This window comes from Corvus kubaryi, unplaced genomic scaffold (assembly GCF_017639235.1).
Source record: "Corvus kubaryi isolate FWS band 111438036 unplaced genomic scaffold, C.kubaryi_AGA036_p1.0 78, whole genome shotgun sequence".
NCBI lineage: Eukaryota > Metazoa > Chordata > Aves > Passeriformes > Corvidae > Corvus > Corvus kubaryi.
Window position 1 is genome coordinate 8,808,219 of NW_024582065.1, and position 17,056 is coordinate 8,825,274.

The 17,056-nt window shown below is 40.5% G+C and overlaps 1 protein-coding gene across 1 annotated transcript in view; it reads right to left on the bottom strand.

The window, feature by feature from the left end:
- TTLL11 (tubulin tyrosine ligase like 11) overlaps positions 1–17,053 on the bottom strand; it is a gene marked incomplete at its 5' end in the record, with an annotated part of 36,384 nt that extends 19,331 nt beyond the window's left edge. Inside the window, 6 exons of the mRNA XM_042052793.1 lie at positions 2,891–3,009; positions 3,539–3,634; positions 4,204–4,779; positions 9,602–9,735; positions 11,110–11,206; positions 16,868–17,053. Of these exons, the coding sequence (XP_041908727.1) occupies positions 2,891–3,009; positions 3,539–3,634; positions 4,204–4,779; positions 9,602–9,735; positions 11,110–11,206; positions 16,868–17,053 (1,208 nt within the window). The remainder of the gene's footprint in view (positions 1–2,890; positions 3,010–3,538; positions 3,635–4,203; positions 4,780–9,601; positions 9,736–11,109; positions 11,207–16,867) is intronic.
- Positions 17,054–17,056: the final 3 nt, after the last annotated feature.

Consider the following 17,056-nt stretch of genomic DNA (forward strand, 5'->3'; position numbering starts at 1 on the left):
ATAAAATGCTTGTTTTCTGTCTTGAGATATGTAAGAAACTAGGCATGTAAATGCAAGAGATCACACTAGGATACAGAGTAAACAACAGCAACCAAAATACAAAGAGGTCCTTATTATTGCTGGATTAATTAGCATTAATAAACTAGGGCATAAATATTTTTGACAGGACAGGAAAGTGGGTCATTAGCATTTTTGAGATGATATAAATGATCTTCCTAGAACATGCTGAGCAGTCCTGCTCCAAATGATCCTCCCAGCTTGCCATTATACCTCCAAACATCTGACATCCAGTGGAGAATACACAGCATTTACATGAGACTGAGACTCCTTTTTGCTCCTCCAAACTAATGCAATTTGAAGAAGAATATATTGCTAATAATTAAACAAACAGTGAAACTAAAACCTTTTTACTACTATCAAGATTACAAATTAGGCACAGAAAAATAAAAGTTTGCAAAGCCTTTTGAAATGGATTTTCTGTTGGAGGCACAACATACACAATGATTTGCATCAGTGATTATCTTAATTAAACTGCTGTTTATATAAGTAACGTTGATTTACTTTACATGTTGTTCAGCGTCATTAGACCATTCATTTAATTGTGCAAATTTCCTTTAGCTGAAGCCTTATCCCACCTTCAGCAGGCTGTGAACAGCACCTCTGTTGTAAGGAGTGAATCCAGAGCAAGTTTAATAATTACTACACAAGCTTCAGACAAGTTTCAGTCACACAAAGCACTGGGTTTGCTCCAGCATGTCAATGGCCTGGATGTTTGCCATCATCTGCTCAAGCCTTAAAATCCATGAGAACAGCACTGCCACACAAACAGAGCAAAGAGTGAGTAACTTCCATGTTATTTTATTAAATGTTTTAATTTCTTAATGACAAGTGAAACTTGAGTTCCACATTAAGAGACTTAAAACTAGGAAAAGATCAGTTCTGCTGTGGAAGAAAAGCCACCATGCATATTTAAATACATTGACTTGAACATGTATCACTGCCGATTTTCAATCACTAATTGTTGGCACTGCCACGATAATTACCAGCAATCCCTGCATGTAAAGACTGGAGTTGTGCTGGAAAAATTAAGAGATATGTATGGAATGATAAACTGATCTTATTCAGCTTAACCTTTTTTTCAATATTATACATCACATGATAGGAAGGAGGAAAAAAAATATCAAAACACCTGTGAAGATGAGGGAAAATTAAACGTAAAAAAATCTCAGCTGTTAATCTTTCCTGATAATGAAGTACTTCAGGATGACTTCTAAAACTCACTTTCATTTAGATGCCTCATTTATTTTAATCTGGGAGATAATTAGAAGGAAATCAAATCCATCTCCACAGCAGAATATTTACCTGAGATGTGGCTCAGACTTCTCAGTATTTCCCCTGTGTGTTCAAACTCTATGTTATATATATTGCTAAAACCTTCCTGAGATGATTGCCCCTTACTTAATTAGCATCAAAACTTGAGTCTGTGAGGCTTGCTGCTGGTTAGCTGTCAGAACACCAATTCTTTCAGACTTTTTTTTTTCTATCAATAGGCCAAGTTTTGCTTGAAGTTCCACATGCCATCCCCAGTTCAATAAAAAGCACGTGGAAGCAGAAGGGGTAAATGTCAATGGAAAGGTGGGCAGTTGTCACATGAGTTCCTGCACATGCTCACCAACAGGTCCCAAGGCATTGCCCTTTGCAGGCTGACTGATGGTGCAGACACAGAAATATTCATCTACAGGATGCTCTGTTAACCAGATTAGCCTGAAAGAAAAGCTGCACCACTGATGAGTTCTTGCTGTGAAGAGCCAGTGGTTTATCTCATCACCAACTAATCCTGTTAGAAATTATTTAGCACTCAAAATGTATCAGAGAAGAATCCTCAGTTGAATGAGCCTTCCACACACACTGGCATCCTCTAGCAATTTATTTGTAATTATCATTTGCCTTTTTTCCATATCTAATATGTAGTTAATGAATGCCTGACATAACTTCAGCAGAAAAAAACGACATGACTAGTTACATAATTACAGGTTAAAAAATTATCTTTTTCAGCTCCAAGCACTGAAGTAATCTTTAAGGGTAGAGGTTAAGTACAGGCAACACAGAGTTTAAATTGCTTTGCAAAACGTTTTGTACACTGACCACAGCAACCTCTGCGTGTGGCACTGCCTTTGAAGGAAGCGTTTGATCTGATAATAATATTACAATAATACAGAACTTGTTAGTATTATCAGTCATGTCTTGTTCATGGGCCTCTGTCTACAAAAGGACAGCAAATTTGCACTTGAAATCATTATGGAATGTGAGTAACATTTCAGGTTACCACTGAGTGCCCAGAGAAGAACAAAATGGGTACTCTAGCATGGAGGCAGACCTATGAGCAAGAATTTCTAAGGAAAAAATAAAAAAGAAAAAAAATCACCCTTTCATGTCTTCAAGGAACTGCTTAAAATAAAGTGTTTCATCAAAAAAGAAGATATGATTGCTCTCAGCCTGATCCCACCACAGGCATTCCTGTGCAAGCTGCTTCAGGCAGCTCCTCTCGTTCCTAGATCATAAATTTAACTCTGTTTATTATCACAGATTAAGGAAGCAATTTTTAAATACAATATTCATTCAGAGTAATTTGTGACTTGCAAGCAAATTAATACACAAATTTATGTTTCATGACTGTTTTGGATAAAAAAAGGAGGCCTCAAGTAGAAGCACAAATAAATAAATCTGAGTTACTGAACTGTTTGCACCAGTTCAGAATAAGATATTCCAGAGGAACTGGTATATCCTGATTTACTATCAGCTTGTGGACCTTCTCAGGAAAAAGCAGTACTTCACTTTTCTACTTAATGCAAGACACTGATGCAAAACCAAGGAAAATCAACACACTTACTGGGTATCTTTCCTCTTCTTTTTCTGAGGGTCCACCAGCCTCAGAGTGTCTCTGATGACAGCAACTTTCACTTCTTCATCAACAGGGCTTGGGACGTTTTCAAATACTCCAGGAGAAAGCTTTCCATCACAGAGGGATACAGTTATTCACTACAGAACTAAGGGTGGTTTATTCCACATTTGATCAAACTTCATGCACTTCATCTATATTTTAAATACACGATGATGGATTACAAAAATACTGCTTCAAAGATGCACAAATACCTTTGCATTTTCAGTATGACGTTACAACAAAATGTGGCAAATTTCTCTAGTAAACTGAAATATTTAAAAAAAGATTGCTGCCGATGTTACCATTTATATTATGTATACAAACATGAAAAAGATTATTAACAATCCCCTAAACACAATTAACGACTGCAGGAGATGATGAATAAATGCATTTATGACAAAGATGATGGAGAGCTTTCACAATTCCAATAAGTCATATTTCCTACATATAAGATTAGCAATGATTTCAAAGCAGAAAATTACAGAGAACCTTGGAGGTTTCATATTAGCAGACAGCTTTCATCTTTCAAACAAGGAAAAAAGCCCAGAAAACCCAACCTAAGCAATTTCATTCCAACATCACATTGAGAACTCTTACCTCTTGCTCATGTTCTATTCTCATGCTGGGGTTTGCATTTACTTCCAGTAACATGGGCTTCAAGTTTTTCTTTAGGAGAATGTCAAACCCTAAAATCTGTGCATAACAAGCAATATGTTACTTCAGTTCTACTCACAGTGTTCTACAGAATGCACTGTTTGTCCATATGGCAACACTAAGGAGGAAGAAACATTTGAGGGGCAGAAAAGAAATAACTGAGAAATTCCACATAGTGCTGAATAACTCCAGAAGCCACTTGTCTCCCATACTAATGGCTCCTTTCACACCATCCCCATCCCTAAATATCTGCATCTGCCAATATGGAATCTTGGCACCCGTGACGAGAGGATCTTAAAATTGCCAGGACCAAAACTGTGTTAGGAACCTGCAAAGCTTCACTTCTAACATGCAGAAGATGGAATCTGGAGTGAATACTGTTGCTAACAAACTACATCCATTGAAAATTCTCTGTATTTCCTTAGGGCTGGCAGTAACACAGGTCAGGAGACTGAGGTTTGACTTGGGTGAGGAGCTCTGAGCTCTCAGCTCCCACCAGTGAGCACCACCATAACTAGAGAAGCCTTTTGAAAAAGGCATAAAACACATTAAAGAAAATTAATCTATGCATAGAAGTAACTGCATTCCTGGCAGAAATTCCAACTTACCTGGAAACAAGTTGGCCCAGGTTTTCCTGCTGGTATGTCAGACTGATAGTAAACTTTCAGTTCTGGTGTCAGTGCAATAATTGTTCTAATCACCAATGAAATTATATCTGACCAGAGCTTTTTGACATCAGCTCCTCTGGAAGACAGTCTGCACAGAATGCTTGAAAAAGTCCTCTTGCTGCCAGTGTTTACACTGTCAGAATGGATGAAATTCCCGCTATGGATATTTAGTGAATAGTTGGTTAAGTGCATAAAAACCTGGTGCAAATTTTTGAGAGTGGGTTCTTGATAGGGCTCTGTACAAAATCTAGAAAGTCCATCTTTGGCTATATAAATCTCTAAGGGTTCTAAGGATTTCAGCAGGACATAGAGACGAATATCAAATTTCAGTTTGTCCATGAGCAGTGGTTTGCAAACGTATTCCTGGACCACAGCTGGCCGGCTCTGGATGCTCCCCATCAGCCTGATGTCACCTGGGTCTTTGATGAGGTAGATTCCATCCCCCTGGCAGCCTCCATCAGGCTTTACAATAAAAGTAGGCTTCCAGGATGGATCATTGTCTTTCATCATACGAACCTAGAAGGAAAAGCATTACAGTGAAAGGCATTAACTGGGGAGGGGAAGAAGGGTTGATACTGTGAAAGCCAGCAAACAAAAATAAATAAAAATAGCATGATCACATCACCAGAGTAGTAAACACCATGCAAAAAAGGCAGAAGATAAACAGTGCTGACACACTAAGCACAAGGAGAAACAAAAAAGCACAAGTAGGGAATTACTAGTACAGACAAAAGGCCATTTTATTTAACAAGCCGTTGTATAAATCATTTCAGGAACTTCTTTTTAATGTTCTGTTCCAATTTACAGAAGGAAATGTGGTATATCTCATGAGATCCATTCTAGTAGTCACTAATGTACATGAAACTGCAAAGTTAAACTTTCGTGCTGCATTTTGAACAACTACTGACAATCATTAACTTGAGGAAAGGTGCCTTATTTATTGAGGTATGAATGCAAATACTACCAGAAGAAGGAAAACTGAAGTACAAATTGGCCACTAACAATACCTTTTTCCACCACTGAAAATTTTTCACCATCAGATCCCCAGTGTTAATAAACCTGGGGAATGCTGAACCATGTACAGGTATAATTAACTATGTCACTGATACATCTGCTGAATATCAGAGCTTTCATGTTACATGCATATTCCCCACTGCCTAAATAAATTCCAGTTTATTTATTACTTGTACAGCAAAAGTCAGAACTGCAGAGATGGGGATGCCTCAATCAGAAATGAAATTGAGAAAGAAAGGGGAGCCCTAACAAAGAAAGCAGCTAAAGAAATGCAGGATGCAGGCTAGCAGGTTTATCAGGTACTCATGGGATTCAGGACAATAAAGCACTCAAAACCTCTTCCTTCCAAACCAGAGGGATGTCTCAGCACTGACCGCTCCTTTCTTGCATTCCCACATTTTAGGGCACCAGCCCTGCAGCTGCTCTCCCTCTCCCTTCAGCCAGGCACGTGCTGAGCCGAGTCGGAGATCTGGTTTTACCCTGCGGCTCGCCAGCAACAACTGCAGATTGACTTTTAGAAGCCTGAGGAACACAAGCTAACAAAGAAAGAACAAATCAGTTGCCACCATCAGCACTGGCACTGCAGAATGAAAGAGGAAAAAATCAGCCCACAGGAAAAGACTGAGCATGGTCAGATCATTGTGATTTTAAAGCAGCAACCTCTGCTGTGACATCAGGCTGCTGACCCCCAGGAGAGGCCCAGCTGTGTTAGCAGTGAGATTCCCAAGGCCTCAAGGGCTTCTGGCTCCACCCTACCCAGTTATTTATTTCATTGAGAGTCACCCTGCTAAAAGCCTTCCTACCAGCTGCAGCAGAAATTCAAGATCCATTATCCAGACTAGGATTTTTCTCACGGACAGGTGTCACACTGACTCAGTGAAAGATCCTTCTTCAAAATAGGTCACTTTGAGGGATAAAACGCCTCAGTGGAGGTCAGGCTTACATAAATGGCATGTGGATAAATAGGTCCAAGTAGATCAGCAGGCCTAGATGGGCAAAGAAGGAAAGCAGGATTTATGTCCTAGTCTTTTTACCACTATAGAATAATCTTCCCCTGATGTGACATTACCCTGCAGAGCAGAGGAGTTCTCTGGTTCACCGTTGTTAAAGTCAGCACCACAGAGAGACACCTGGTTAATCTTAACCCTCCATGACCAAACACACCCTGCTGTGACTCCTGTTGAACATACAAAGTGCCAATAATGCCCTCCTGGGGCAGAAAGTAGTAAAGAACCGCTGTGACACCAGGTGGAAGAATCTGCCTCCCAGTCCCATGTCTGCTGTTCACCCCTCAGGCTACGTCTGCTCTGCTCCAGCAGCACCTTTCCAAAAGAGATGATGCTTTTCAGGGACTATTGCTGAAGATGCAAAAGAACCTGCCTTTAAAAATTGTAACAATCACTGGCCTCTGAGATCTCCTCTTAAAATGAAAAGCAAATAATTTTTTTCATCATTTTCTATTCCTTTTTTTTAACGGATTAAAAGGCCTGGATATTATTCAGGCTTTTTAGTCCATCAAAACCTACACATGGCAGATGAAGATAGGCTGGTGGGGAAAGGGGGAATAGTAATCCAGAGTCAGTCTGTTTTTTAGCAGATTTACTGTCTTGAAGAAAACAGACGGTTTCTTGATCTTCAAGGAAATTCCCAAGAGTCGCCTTCCAATTCTCCACAATCCCCTCAACTATATTCTTTCAAATTCTCATTATGAGGAGGCTTGTCCAGACTTAGAAAATTCAGTCATGTAGGAAAATGACTTTATATGAAATGAGATATTTCTGTGTCCTTTGCTTGACAGAAAGAAATTATCTTTAAAAAGCATGTTGACCATGCACAGTTAACAGCAAGATGAGAGCTTGGTGAAAATCTGCAGGTTTGGCTTTCATGAGGAAACACAGGCTGAATGAATATGGTGTTCTGGAAAAAATGCAAATAATGGGCTATAAGATCTGACAGCACAAAGACTAGAATATTCATGCCTATGCCTAAGAGGTCTCCAAAAGCTGAAAACCTGATTAAACCACCAAAAATATGCTGTGCTGGAAATTAGACCATCCAAATTAGATTCTTATTAAAAATTAATCATACTGGCCTATTCATCATCCTCACAGACAACACAAAGAAGGAAGTATGAGAACAATCAAGGTCCTGTTTTGAATCCCAAGCTAGTTATTCTTCAGAAATTGGAATTTCATGTTGGAAATGTCCTCAGCACACACATTCCAACATATTCTTCCCTGCTAGTGAAGAAGTGATGACTGCAGCACCTGAGAGATTTGCTTATCTGTAATTCATCTTCTGGTACAGTGACATGTTAGTACAAAATGTTTTAGAAAGTAAAAAATTGGTGAATACTGGAAATAGCTAAATATATATTTACTTAGTAAAATGAACTTTTAAGCCCTTGATGAAAACACCCATCACCATCTCATTTCAATATAAATGAAATTAAGGGAACTACCTTTTTGTTGATATTTCCAGTATGAAGCTCATCCAACACAACTTCAGTGCAGTTTTCTCAATTACTGGTTTTCAAAGCACAGAAGATTAATATTAGATTACCTGTAGTGTTTTCTACCTGAATCTAGGTATAGGGGAAAGCTGACAGCATTTGATTTCATTACTGATACGTATGTATGAAAACGTTTACTATCATGACTACAGAAATGAGGCACAATAAGGATATTTGAGAAATTGTTTTGAAATGTTGTAGTGCAAATGGGGGAAGCAGCAAGATTTAAATTCTCAAGGAGTTTCTTCTTTCAATAATCATTTCTATTACAGGCAAAATCTCACAGGTGCTCATTTCCCATCCAGACCTTTGCAACAAAACCCTACACTATGAACAGCACCAAACCATCTTCTCGTGTCTAACCTACACCTGCACTGACACAGTTTGTGACTTTTGATAACTAACATATTCCAGCGTGTCCCAGTTCCTCCAGGGACATGTCTGACATGCAGGCACCACTGAAGCTGATCCCCACTTGTCTGCTGTGAACAAGCTGAAATGCAGACTCGGAGAGCTGACGGTTTTGGCAGCACTAGGGCTGCAAAGCAAACAAAACCACATATGAACAAATAAACAACAGAAAAGACTGGAGAACTCCTGCTGAGAACTCACCAAACTGCAAGTGAAAAGTGCTCTGAACCTTTTATGGTTCACAGGGGATTTGGAATGTTTTGGGTTGTATTTTTTCTTGTTCTGGAGGGGTTACACTCCGAACTTGTGTTAAGTAGAACATAAACTCTTACAACATAAAATATAATGTTTGATAACAAGAACTATGCTTTTCTCCAACACAGATGGAAGAACATATGCAAAGGAAACTCCTAGGAGTGTGTTACTGGACATCTGTTCCTCTTGGAACACAAACGGCAGCGTTTGAATGCAGGGAGTGGAAGCAGAGCAGCGTTAACTCGCAGTGCCACCTGGTGCCGGCGCACGGGGCTGGCTGAGCGGGCCGCCGGCAGCTCAGCCGGGCCCAGCGCTGCCTTCTGCTCCCAAAAGGCTCATCCCCACCACCCACTGCACCCTCCTCACAGTCTGCCTCCAGCCCATGTGCACTGATCTACCTGTCCTTGCTAAACTGCTTGGATGATTTACACTCCTTTTACAGACTGGTCTTGCAGCAGTGCCATGGCAGTGACCCAGCCCACTTGAAGAGTATCTATTAAAATATATTAATGAATTCAGCTGGATTATAGATATGGTAATTATCTAAAAAGTTGCACCCAGTACAGAACTCTGTTAAAGCCCAGACCTTTCTGCTCTCACTTTTCCAAGCAGAGCATACTGTAGGATGCAGGAACATGCTGGATGAGTCAGACAGGGTTAAACAAACATATATTATATTTTAAAATATTTGTAATAACAAAACCAAACACCAACACACAGCATCACCCTTTTTCAAAAAAGCAGAAAAAGAATGGCATTTTATTATATTCTGAGTATTAAACAAAACAACAGTTTGACATGAGATGATGTGAGTGTATTTAACAATGCACAGAACAAAAGGCTCTTCGGGCCAAGTGGACTGAAAAGATTTCAGTGACAATGAACCTGGTGAAGCACCACACTCGCCACACTGTACTGGAACCTTCTCAGGCCAGCAGAACATGCAGGGAAAGGGCTTATGGTTCTATCAGGTTCAATTTTCAGCCACCTCTCCTGGCACAGCAGAGAAGCGGAGTTGTTTTGAAGCTTATTCCAGAATGTAACAAACAAAGCTAACATCCAGACATCCAGACCATGACTGATCCCAGGCAAACTGGAAAAGATGTCATGGATCACTGTAGTATTCTGAGAGTAAAAACTGTGTACCTCTTCCACAAAGAGGGAAAGTTCTTCTGGCAGAATCCAGGATTGAGGGTAGAAATCGTATTCCACAGGAAACAGACTTTGCATTGTTCTCATGGCCCGACTCAGGGTAATCTTCCGTACGGTCTCCGTCATGCCTGGGAAGAGAACAAAGTGACAGAAACCCCACTCTGAAGTCTCATCCTAACAGTAAACGTATCATTTCAGAGTATCATTACTCACCCTGCTGGGAAGGCACTCTGGTCATTGCTGTCAATAAAGCTGAACATCTTTTGAGATTTAAAATCTGACACAATAATTGTGGTATTCCCCAGCCTATTTCCTATTGTATGTGTTTCTGTATAATACTAGAAAAAAAATAATTCTCAAAAATACAGCTCAGAATAAGAGACAGAAAGCTTTAGTCAAATATTAACTAGTGCCTTTGCCATAATCCAAAATTATTTTTCTAACCTATCATTCCAGGAATAGGTACAAATGTAACTTAGATGTAATCAACCACTTTGTGTTTACTTTGCAGTTATTTAAGTATCTGCATCACAAAGAACAGGTTATTTTGTGAACAGCCAAACAAACATTTGCTGAAGTCTTATGTCCATTTGGAACATGACTAAAAAGCTATTTCTATGGAAAAGTTTCTAGTAAAACCCTGCATCAAATTAGCACGACATTCCTGGAAATCAGGTCTAGCTCCGAAGGGCTCTGGTTTGCTTCCTGTGCAGCCACTTGTTCACCAAGTAGAAGCCAAAATACAGACAGGTAATATTCATCTAACACTGATTCAAACCACCAGAAAACAATACCATCCTACACCTAAGTGGGAACTTCCCTCAGGCAGGAGAAAGCCAGGGTAAATAAAGGCTGGAGTTCGATATCTGAGGTTCTTATGCTCACAGCACACTAACAGCAGCCATAAATCTGAAGTAAAGGGCTTATATAAGTCAATACCTAAGCTCTTAGCTCTTATTTAGAGAGATCTCAACAGGGATTAAATGAGAAAAAAGGAGCTTAAAAAAGTAGAAGAGTCATCATAAGATGAGGACTGACATGAACTCTTCAATATTAAAAAATCCATTTAAGGAATTCTGCTTCAATCTTCTCCCTGAGATAAGTTAGAGTACGAAACAAAACAGATTCTTTCCACTTTGAATCAAAACCAAATCCAAAGATACAGCACTGTTATCAGTGCCAGATAACAGACAGTAATTGCATCCTTCACTTAAATTACAGCCTACCACTCCTCTTTTTCCTAACTTCACGTGTATGAAGTATTCTTCTCATCAAAACCACTTTCTCTCCAAAACAAATTTCAGTTCAGAAATTGTTCAAGACACCCACTCTGATATCCTTACCCCCTCAGCAGAAATCACCCACTAAACCCAGTAATATGCCAAAAATACTATCAGCTGATTAGGCAGATAATTCACATTAAAAACCAGTGAAACAGAGAACTAGGTCAAATAAAGCATTCTTAAAGCATTTTGTTTAAACTAGAAAGAGAAGTGAAGTACCTGGAAACTTGTTGACTTGCCCTGAGAAAATGTTATTATCATGAAATGATACCCCGTGCCAATAGATGTCACACGGCAAGCGGCGGCCTAATGGAAACTGCAAAAGAGAGGCAACAAGTTTTGAGCAGTCTGGGAATATCTGTTCATTCCTGTCTTTTTTAAACACTCATCTTAAGCATAAACCATTCAAAAACAGTCTTCTGACTGTCAAAAGAAAACAAGCTCTGTATTTTGGTTGCAAAACTGAGAATATTTGGATCAGCTCAAGACTTTAAAGCGAACAAACCAAGAGAGGTTTTTAGAAACCAAGCCCAAATGACTGAGGTGTGGGCTGTACTGAGAAGCCCTGAGCTTCTGATCAGCCACAGACAAGTTATAAATGCAAAGTGGACACTCAAAGCAAGATATTTAAGTGCAATGACTGTATTATTCATTTATATATATCCAGTTATAAGTATTAATTTCTACAGTATTAATTCCTTTCTGGTACTAATAGCCTGTAATTTAAATAAAAGCCTGCAATTCAATTAATCATTTGTTGAGCATATGTATTCCCACTATTAAGAACTAAGGCGATTATTTCAACAATATTAAGTATTTCAGGTTCTTTTCCCATTCACACAAGATTTCACCGTAAATTGGAAAACTGTAGTTTGTTTTCTATTATCAAAAAGATCACCCTTTTTTTAAGCACTCTGAAGAGCTCAGAAGCAGCACTGGCAATTACTGAGAGCAAGTTTCTAATAGTAGTAAAGTGGTTTATAAAAAACCTAATTAGTTTTGTGTAAAGAAGGTGCTCTTCTTTTTTCTCACTTATTCTCTTCGACAGGGCCCCATTTATCAAGCCAAAAAAACCATTTCATCTGCAGCTCCATGAAGATGCCATTTAACTACCATGTGGAATACATTCACAGGAAGAGCTTCTATTACTAGGCTACACCTTTTTCAAATAAATCTGCTATATTTAGCATGTTAGGACACATTTGCATTAAATACCTATCACCCTCATCACCCAGTACCATTTATGTATTGAAAGAACCCCAGTATATAGAAGAAATAAATATAAGAATATTTCTTATTCTTTACTTGAAATGTAATTTTTCTTGTTTTAAAACATTTCTTTAAGCAGTGGATTATTTTTCTTTGAGTATGACAGAAAAAAGAATTGCATAAACCTTTTGAGTGCATTACTTTATTTGCTACTTTAATTAAAATTTCAGTTTCCTCAGTAAATAGCCTTGAAAAATTAATTTAAAATGCTAATTGAGCAATGCATCCTTTCTGTTTCCTTACTTGCAGGGATGAGAAACCCAATTTAACAAGAGCCAGTGGATTCTGCACTTATTTCATTATTATTCAGCCTGCAAAATCTGTTTTTGTACAAGTGAAAATTAATTCTGTTGGGCTCTGAAAGACAATCAGTGGCCTTAACCTCTCTCCACAGGTATACCCAGAATACAGATGCAGCATTCAGTCTCAGAGTGCCCTTCCCACTAAAACCTGAGCAATTTATTTATTTATTAAATGAAATTGAAATGAAAGGAACAAAATTTGCATTTATATAACACCTTTCATCTACAGGGGATATCAAAGCTCCCTACAAACACTGCACCGAAATAATTTCACAGCAGATGAGGAGTGAGCAGCTCTGGACAGGAAGATGGAAGCACTGCACCCCCTTGTTGGAAATTTGGGATAGCACAGCAAGGGCCCTGCTCCTGAGAAATCAAGATTATCTGGACTTATCCAACAATGGGATCAAACTCAGCTCCTGAATGAGCTGGGGAGGATTCTGTAACCTCTGCAGTACACTTTATGTAAGAGTGGTGTTTGGAGAGGAGCCAACAAGTTTGATTATCTGGCGCCTCTGGCAGTGCCAGGCAGCTATAAATTAATCTTACTGTGGTGGGAGAGGCCTTTGCACCACATTCCCAGCTCCTGGTGCGGGGCAGCGGCTAAAAAGAAAGATGGACATAAAACCTTGTACCTTCAGCTGCCTTGGGTCAGGTGGAATAGCCTCAGATCTGCACTATCCAGTGCCAAGGTGGTACCAGCCACAGTGGGATGGAGGTTGTAAATGTGGCTGGAGCCATCCTTTTTTAAAATCTTGTAAATCTTTTTTATTCAGATTTGGGCAACATTTGTCAGAAAAAAATAAACAAGGAACCATAACGAGAATAGAGTTGTTTCTACAACTTTGACACGATTAATAATCCATCATAGTCAAATCTGTCTGACAGGTCATTTCTACCTTTGGACAAGAAGTCAATAATTTAAACTGTCTCGCAGGTCACATCAGTCTGTTCCATCATGTTTAATGACAAGTTAAATGACTCGTCAGCTTTTCCAGCATAAAACCTGAAACTCTCCCTACACCTCTGTGCAGCTCCGGAACAGCGAGACAAATGAAATGCTCAACACTGGGATATTTGATGCCTGGGACATCTGCTTCTTCCATTTTCCTGGTAATTGAAAGCTTGCTGAAGAAATAATTCATTAAGTGATGAATAAACTCGGGATGCAAGCTCAATTTGTGCCCATTATTTCATTTGGCATATCATGTTCATTTAAAGAATCTGATACACTGGATCACATTGTCCAGGGTAGCGGCAGAATTGGCACACGTGTGGAAATTCTGCAGTGCTTCTTAAAAGGTCCACCCACACAGGCCTGTCACACTTGATCATTTAATTTACTCAAAATTCCCAAAGCTGAAAAAAAAAGTTGGATTTCTTTTCCTGTCTTTTGCTTCTGTAACAGAATCTCAATGGTCAATTTGCTGTCTTGGACTCCTTCACCTCTTCCCCACATATCAGTGCCACAGAATAAACTGCTCGCCAGTATTGCCAATGTTCAGAGTATTCTTCCTTTTTTTGTATGTCTTATAATGGCATTTACCATATGTCAGTTCACTAATGAACTACTACCCTGTGGCCAATGCTGTAATCACATGGTACATTATGTCTTACTTCTACAAATGATCATGGAGCACATTGCAGGGACAGACTGTGACTGGAACCAAGCTCTTCCAGCAAGGCAGGGAAATTAGACGACAGAGATTTCAGGAGGTACAAGTTAAAACAAAATAAAATAATAAAAAATGGGTATATGACACTGTTAGAATGCTATACATTAGACAGAAAAAGTTATGGATGAAAAGGAGCCTACTTGAAAGAGCACATTATACTGTCTCCTCCCAACAAAATATTCCAGCCAACACATCCAGCAGCAAACAGCAGAAACGAAACAAAAGCAAGAACAGGAAAATGTAAGAGAAGTAAAGAGGGAAAAGGATCAAATCTACTACAGTGGGCAATCTCTTGAGAAGTATTATACAGGGGGTAACAGTAGAATAGCAGTCCCTGAAACATCAGTACTTAAAATGCATGCATTTCACTACTACTTCCAGGCCTTTTTTTGTATTATTTTCATGGATCCTACAAGCAACATCCGTGTTCCCTCTGCTGGTCCTGCTGTAACAGTGCAACCAGCTCCAAGGCTCTGGCCATCCCTGACAGGGGTCTGAACAAATATTTCACTGTTGTTTCTCTAAATGTCTGAAAGGGAGAGCTTTCAGGATTACATGTAGCTCGAATAAAGAGTTGTCCTTGGATTTCTCTTCTCAATTGTATTTTTCTCTTCAAATCCTGACCAGATATTATTAGCCTATTTATAAGCTGAAGATATACAGCAATACTTGACAGTGACTTGTTTCCAGGGAATGAGTTATCAGCCACGGAGATGGTGCAGTCAAGCATCACAAAATTCCATATTAGGTCTCTTCTTTATTAAGAGACAAAGTGGCCAAAGGAGGAAGCAACAAACTAAATGAAAAATATTGACTGAAGAAAGAGATGGAGGAGAGAGGATATTGAGGGAGACAGGGAACAAAGAGAGATGAAGTAAAAGCAGCAGCAATTGCTGTTGGGGGATGCAAAGCAGGAAGGAAAAAGCTGATTAATGCAGTGCAGAGATTCATGAGAGGAACAAGAGCTTGTGAAACAAGTCAATTAGCAGGAAAGACTATCAAGTGCAAGACAAATGCAAAACAGTCAAGTCTCAGGAAACTATAAAGACAAAATTAACCACTAAGTGTGGCTCACTCCCAGCACAATCTGCGAGGCTAACTGATATCAGTGATCCAAAAACCCTCTCTGGAATGGCTCCCGGCCCTCTGAACATAAAATTTAACCATAAAACCAAAGAAATTAAGTGTGAAGTGCCCCTGCTCTGCATGTCATTGCATAAAACATGGAGCAAGGCTGCTGACAAACAGGCCACAGGTGCACTGAGGGTTAAGAGAGGTAAATGTAGCAGGTTTGAATTTCAAGTCTGGTATGTTGTTACTATTTTGCTGTACAAGCAGGAGTTGAGAACTGGGGCGCTGGCGCAAAGAGGTTTTGAAATTCTGCCACTGGATTTAAGTAACAAAAATCTTGAAATAAAATTTTATGAAGTCAGAGAAGGAGAAAGCAGTAGTCCTCCTGACACAAAGCACACATGTCTTTGTGGGATTAGGTATTCAGGACATTATGAACAAACACAGGTTACATTTATTGCCATTCAGTCTTCCAGAAAATAAATTTGTAGCATTTAACTCTGAGGTTAGAAACTGCACAGAACACACTGTCTACCCCAAGTCTGTACAGATTTTGTTTTAAAAGCATCAGGTGCACAAAAATATCATTATTTTGTAAGTGGCAATCCCAAAGGCAGCTTTGTAAAGTGGAGTAGCTGCTGGTCAGAGATCACACAGCTCCATCTTAGTTCTGCACGTGAGAAACAGTTCATCCTCAGGTTTAATTCTCCTTTTCCCTCCACCTTCGCTCTTCCAGACAGATTACAATTACCCTTTTTCTTACACAAGTTCCTCACAAAGCTCCTGAAGCCATGTAAACTTCTATAAAGCTATTTATAAAGCTGTTAGGGAAAGAAAATCTTTACAGTTGGAGAACAATTTACCATCTATAGTAAGATGTATCTGAGAAATCTCTCCAGGATTTAAATAAGGAGTTGCAAAGCATCAGTTCTGTGCCAGCTCCCCTATTGTCCTGATTCCAGTTCAGCACATACTGGCACTCACTGAAATCCGCACAAAGCAATGAGAAAACACATGACTCGAGCAGCAGGAGAAAAAAATAGCTATAGCTGCTCTACATAAAGTAAATTAGCAGTCTAAAGCCTGTTACGGGTGCATTATCAGCTGGCTTAATACCACTGCGTTCATACACCGTGCTCTCTGACACGCCTTGCAAACAAGGGCAGCCACAGCACCAGGCAGCGGCTCTGCCGGGCCAGACCCACGTACCCAAGCCCTGAGGGAAGGGTGGGAGAGAAGAAATGCAAATCTACACAACACGTCAAACGTTTCCCCATGGGAGCAGGTTTCTTTCTTGTCCTTTCCGTGATCAGTTTAAGCTCGGAAGCGCAATACCCGATTACCCCTGTTCTGGCTTGCATAACTAGACGTGGCACTCGTAATCACGAATCAAATCAGCTCCGGACCCGACATCTGGTTAGAAGTAGCCCCAGGGTCGGGGTGGCACAGCCGGGAGACTCCCGGCAGCAGCAGCCCTCAGAGAGGCACGGGAGGAGGAGGAGGAGTAGAATAGCGAAAGGCTTTGCGGGGCAGACCCACGGCACGGGAGGGGAGCCTCGGCAGGACCGGCGCTAGGCCGGAGCAGGGGCAGGGATGGGGACGCGGCCCCGCGGAGCCCCGCGAGTTCCCCGAGAGCCGGTCCCGCTGCCGGGCGCTTACCTCCTTCCAGCGGAGCTGCCGCAGGCTGATTTTCAGGGCCTCCAGAGAGGTCTTGGCCTTGGAGCTGTCCACCGTGACCCCGGCCCGCCTGGCGCTCTCGCCCCCGCTGCGGCGGCTCGAGGCCCGCCGGGCCCTGCCCCGCGCCGCCCGCCCGGTCGAGCCCTGCGCGTCGGCCCCGCGCCGGCCCCG